At 48.8% G+C, this 5,242-nt stretch overlaps 1 protein-coding gene across 1 annotated transcript; it reads left to right on the forward strand.

Annotated features, from left to right (window-relative positions):
- Window positions 1-1,194: 1,194 nt before the first annotated feature.
- Window positions 1,195-4,776, forward strand: LOC118414270 (barH-like 2 homeobox protein). Its single transcript, XM_035818195.1, has 3 exons — window positions 1,195-2,893; window positions 3,228-3,463; window positions 3,846-4,776. The coding sequence occupies exons 1-3, from the start codon at window positions 2,548-2,550 to the stop codon at window positions 4,254-4,256; spliced, it is 993 nt and encodes a 330-aa protein (XP_035674088.1). The 5' UTR covers window positions 1,195-2,547; the 3' UTR covers window positions 4,257-4,776.
- The last annotated feature ends 466 nt before the right edge of the window (window positions 4,777-5,242 follow it).

Consider the following 5,242-nt stretch of genomic DNA (forward strand, 5'->3'; position numbering starts at 1 on the left):
CGCTTCACTCCAGCTCTGGGCACGTCTCAGATCTGCACCCCAAGGACACGCAGTTGGGCTTCTTTCAACCTCGACAAGGTTTCCAACCTGCTAGCTTCAAGAACAAATTCTTCCCGTATTACACATTGTCCGAAAAAAAAATCGGTAACAGTTCCCGGTCAGCATCGATCTCCCGCCATAAGCAGGGTATTATCGATACAAGCGGTTTTAAAAGGTTTGGCCGAAGCTGGCAGATGGAAGGCAGTGAGGCGGGGGAAGTGTTTACGGACGGGGTATCTTGTCCGATTGAGCGTGCTGTGGATTAAGTGGAATCTCAGGTTGGGAGAGTTAACTCTTTATAGCACACCTAACGGCTAACCCCCTGAAATTGAAATAGGCGAAGTTTTGCAAAAGAAATGAACACTGGTTTTAAAAAAAGGGGGCGGTTAAAAGTGAACCCGTGGCACGGAATACATCAGAGAGAACGCTAGGGACAATCGTTCACCTGTGTAAAGAATCCGCCCTGTAAGGGACCAGAGAAAAGGACGGCCCGTGTCACTTAATGCTCAATTTGGCTCCCCAGAGTGGCGAAGGGCACGTCCGTGGACGGGAAAGCTTTCATATCAAAGAGCCATTAGTCGTCGACAATTGGGACAATGGTTTACTTTCGCTGACAATCTGTTTGGCTAGTGAGTCCATTCGGGCATTCATTGCACGAACTTTGCCACCATCGCTGCGTACAAATACCCGCTTCGGGAGCAAACCTATATCCCCAGAACGCCACCAGAAATCGGTTTAATTACATTGCAGAAGCCCAGTGTCATGCCTGCCCCAATCCTTCCCGCGGCGGCTCCCAGAAACAGGCTTTTAACGATGTTTAATGATGGGCCCAAATTACCGGGCTTTAATCGAGTGTCAATCAGTTTATCGCCCGCGCCTCGGCGGTTGCCTCGTTGGGTTGGCTCGCTATTGGCCAATTACAAATATAAATACAATTAATATTAGAACTGTTGACTGCAGAGCAAGCAATGCCGGCCGGCTAATCAGCAAGGAGCAATCTGTAGCCCAGGATGTGACGGGGGATACCAGAAATGTGGCGGTGGAGAGAAAAGCGGAATGTTGGGCGACGTGACATGCACCGGCCACAATTAAGTTGTCAAGGTCGGATAGGGCCATAGGGTGATGACGGGAAGGGTGTATTTAAAACAACCCGCGATGAAAACTCTCAGTGTTACGGAGGCAGCTAATATTGTTGTCCGTGGAAAGAGGTTTTAAGAAATACGTCTAAACGTTTGGTACAATTTAGGCCGGTAAAATGAGGCAACACAGGAGGTTTGCAATCGACCAGGGTAATAATAAGGCAGCTTGAAGAGGAAACGGACTATTACGGCCCAATTTGGCGCCCTCCTGCTGCCGACCATCAGCCGTACGTGGTCTCTCATACACCAATCCGAAAACATCCCTCTTGTTGGACACGTTGTTTGATCAGGACTGTTCATTGCCCGAATTTCTCCTTTATCACGTACGTTATAGCAAATGTTGTTTGAACGCGACTTACGACAAACATGTGGACTGTATTATACAGATAACGCGTGTTTATCCGGTTCCGACATAGCTGTACCCATGATGCCCTGCGGCACGAAAAAGTAACATCGCCAGAGCTTTTCTCCGCCACTTTAGCCCCGGTGTGTGAAATCAAAGGCCTGGTGACTGAGTGATTTCAAATGGTTTGAAATCTATCATGAGGGGCTCATTAGGTGCCGCAGCTGGGCGATCAATTGAGGCGACCTACCTAGCCGAACACTTTGTTTAATGTTACCGTTGTATGGCCCAGCGTGGAGTAGGAGGGGGACGACATCCGCGGCAATCAATTAATTGCGAGCGGTTCTGGGTTAATTGGGCTCGTTAGAAATCGGTTTAAGTGGTTTTAAATCGATGAGCTGATAGCAAAGAGAAAGCTAGGGGGAAAACGCCCAATGACGTGAGTGTGGTGTTTTCTCTCCTGTCTACCTCTCTATTCAGCCGTCACGATTCGGTTAGAACAGAACCGTGCTGCGGTCCGGGGTCCAGCAAGGCCTGCCCGTACGTGTGCATGTTTTCAATTGAGGACAAGGGTGCTGGAAATATCCATTTCTGTGGCATTTCTGGCAGGGGCGAAATCCGAGCTTTTGATTGACAGCTAATGATTTAGCTGTGGCGGGAGTGGATCGCCCTGGCTGGAGGTTCCTTTTGTCTTTATTGTCCATTGTGTCCAGACACAAGGAGTGTGGTAGATAGAGCCGTCCACTTTCTTCGACCATCCCGAGTCCAGAACCTCTCTCCGCTTTCTGCCTCATATGCCCGTGTCAACAAAGCCCCTTTAATTACCCTTATCAGCGTCCACAATCGCTGTATTGATTTGTTTAGTGTGTCAAATAATTCGGCTCAATTGTGCGGCGTTTCTGGAACGAGGTGCCAACTGATTGGGAGTAATTGCGCCAGTTGTGCCATTGGCTAGCCGCTACTGGTTGGTGAAGCACGGCGCGCTGGTACGGTCCTGACGGGCGCAGGTCGCAGGTGGTCCCGAGCATGGCGATGCAGCAGGAGTCGCGAGCGGCGTGTACGGTGGCCAGGCCGGTCCCGCTCTACACCACGCCGCCCATATGGCACCAGCACATCTACCATTCCACGTCTAAACAACCGACCCGCCACTTCATCGCCGACATCTTAGGATTACGTCCCGATAAAGATGACAGGCCACGGTCCCCCTGCATGCGAAGTCCGGAACTCCAGAACGCCAAGGCCGTCGACTCGGCCAGGTCACCGAGAGGGAACGCGAGGTCCTCCACGGGCGCTGCGAGCTCGACGCGAGAAGACTCTGACTCCGAGGCACGGTCGTCGGACAGCGGCCGGGACCAAGACGAGTCTGGTCATGGTACGTTGTCTCGAGAACTCTTCCTTACCTTCAGAAGTTCTTGTCTTTTTTAAAACTTCATATGATACAGGAACCGATTTCCTTAGGATGATGATATAATGTAGAAATATCAATATGCTACTAGATTTTTGGATAACTTTTATTCCATTTGCCTCACGAAAATGTAGCTTGACTGGCTTGTAGTTTACACTACCCGTCTGGCCTTATGTATGTGTGTGCTGAGCATACTTGTTGATTCAACTTGTGGCCTTCTAAACGTTTCTGGGTCTAAATCTAGTTCGGTTCTCACATATTTACTGATAAAACCTTACCACATTTATGTCTCTGTATACAGAGAGTGGTGACGGCAAGGCCTCTAACGGTGCAAAAAGAAAATACGAAGATGGCGACAAGAACTCAGAGAAGAACACAGACGGCAACCAAGAAGACAAGCCGAAAAAGAAGAAAGCGCGGACGACGTTCACAGGAAGACAGATTTTTGAGCTGGAAAAACAATTTGAAGTGAAGAAGTACTTGTCAGCGTCCGAGAGAGCGGACCTAGCAGCCCTTCTGAATGTCACAGACACACAGGTACGAAAAGTTATTGGTAGTAGTTTATTTTTGCTTATGCCTTGGTTTATAGAAGCTTGGCAAGGGTACGACGAAACGTATCGAGTGCCCAGTGTTACTGAACTGTCCACGACAATATGGTTTCCATCTGTCCTGAAGGTTAAAGACGGTAGTAGAGAACAGAAGACGACAGTGCTTGGTGAAATAATTATGAGGCACATGTACTGCCAACTGACCGTGGTACGAGGGGGAGGTCGAACCACCGAGCGGTACAGAAAGGATGGAGTAGGTTTGAAGTTGGCAGAGCATAATCTGCACCATTTAGCAGACATAGACCGATCGTGCTTGCAGAAGGGTTTACTGATATTTGTGTTCTTGACGGGTGGTGCACATGCCTTTGCAGGTCAAGATCTGGTTCCAAAATCGGCGGACAAAATGGAAGAAACAGGACGGCATCTCCAACGCCGAGGCGGCGGAACACAAAATTGGCGGCAGCCGTCACATCGACACGGTGCGTCAGCGCGAGCAACAGCGATCCACCAAGGAGCTTCAGAACTGCGAGGCGCCTGTAGAAAACGAAACAACAACAGACTGCAATGACTCCAACAATAACAGCACAGAGCGGGCCGAGCGCAGCGGGACGGAGACCGAGAATGCCGAGCACGACCCGCGGAACGCCACGGACTTGGAAGCCGCCGAACCTCCCGCTGGCGCCGTTGCAGCAGCCCTCGAACTTCCGCCTGACCAGGAGGGCGCGAAAAACGGTACTGTGAACGTTCAAGATGAATCTTCGCAAACGTGCCACACGGACTAATATAGCTATAGCATCAGGTGTTTATTTCAGGACTGTCTATGGCCACACAGTCCAAATTTGTGAGGACCTAACTAAGCTGTTTTCAGCAACTGAGTGCTCTGAGCTCAGAAGATACATATAGCAGATAACTGCCAGATGTTTAATAGAGTAGACATAGATATTATTACGTTTGTGTTCCTTGCTTATTTCTCGTTGTTCTTCGTCGTTAAAGAGACCGAAAAAAGTAAAAAGCGTTAGACTCTATCAAAGCCCGCGTGGGACAATCTATCTCAGCATTCCTGATCTGCTGATTGTTTATCCGTTTAAAACGGGTGACATGTGAAATAAGAAAAAGATAAGAAGCGCAAAGCCAGTCCTACTGGAAACTGTACAAAATGCGCCTAATCTGCAATTGTAGATTACCTTTCTGTTGTATCAAAGCTGTTTGTTTTGTTGTTGTAAAGAGGTTGTTTCTGGTTTGCTGTAGAAACGTTTCACACAGAAGACTTGTTACCGAAAACATCCACGATGTCAGAGGTCATTTCGTTTTCTTTTCCATGTCATTCTGTCGTCTGCGTCGGTTCGCGGGGTCCAGACCTCAGACATTGCTGGCAATTGAACCGTGGCTCCCACTAGTGGTTTGCCAAATCCTAATAGTCCGAGTAATTGTCCAATAACACAGGGCCATTACAGGTAGTTACTAAATTGCCCTTTCAATGATTTTCCTTCCCAGGAAAGTGGCAGAAATATCTATATCGTTGTCTCTGTCCGGGCACTGTAATCCTGGTAGTTAGATGCACTGTTAGGATAGTGCATTTACGGGCTTACATCGGCACCAGGAGCAGAAAGATTCACGCCTGATGTGCTTTTGAGTACAAGTTGGGTGCACGCGTTTGTGAAATCGCTCACGGGTGTTAGTCGTGTGTAATCACATCACGAAACGCTTGTTCACACAGGACGCGGCCCTGAATACACATCCAACCCCTTTCATGGAAGAACTCAATTGG

This window comes from Branchiostoma floridae, chromosome 4, assembly GCF_000003815.2.
Source record: "Branchiostoma floridae strain S238N-H82 chromosome 4, Bfl_VNyyK, whole genome shotgun sequence".
Classification (NCBI taxonomy): domain Eukaryota; kingdom Metazoa; phylum Chordata; class Leptocardii; order Amphioxiformes; family Branchiostomatidae; genus Branchiostoma; species Branchiostoma floridae.

Bases quoted from the DNA above. Each gene is read 5' to 3' on its own strand.
- LOC118414270 (XM_035818195.1), top strand. From the start codon at position 2,548: ATGGCGATGCAGCAGGAGTCGCGAGCGGCGTGTACGGTGGCCAGGCCG. The intron at 2,894-3,227 runs GTACGTTGTCTC...CTCTGTATACAG, and splicing joins CCAAGACGAGTCTGGTCATG to AGAGTGGTGACGGCAAGGCC. The intron at 3,464-3,845 runs GTACGAAAAGTT...ATGCCTTTGCAG, and splicing joins TGAATGTCACAGACACACAG to GTCAAGATCTGGTTCCAAAA.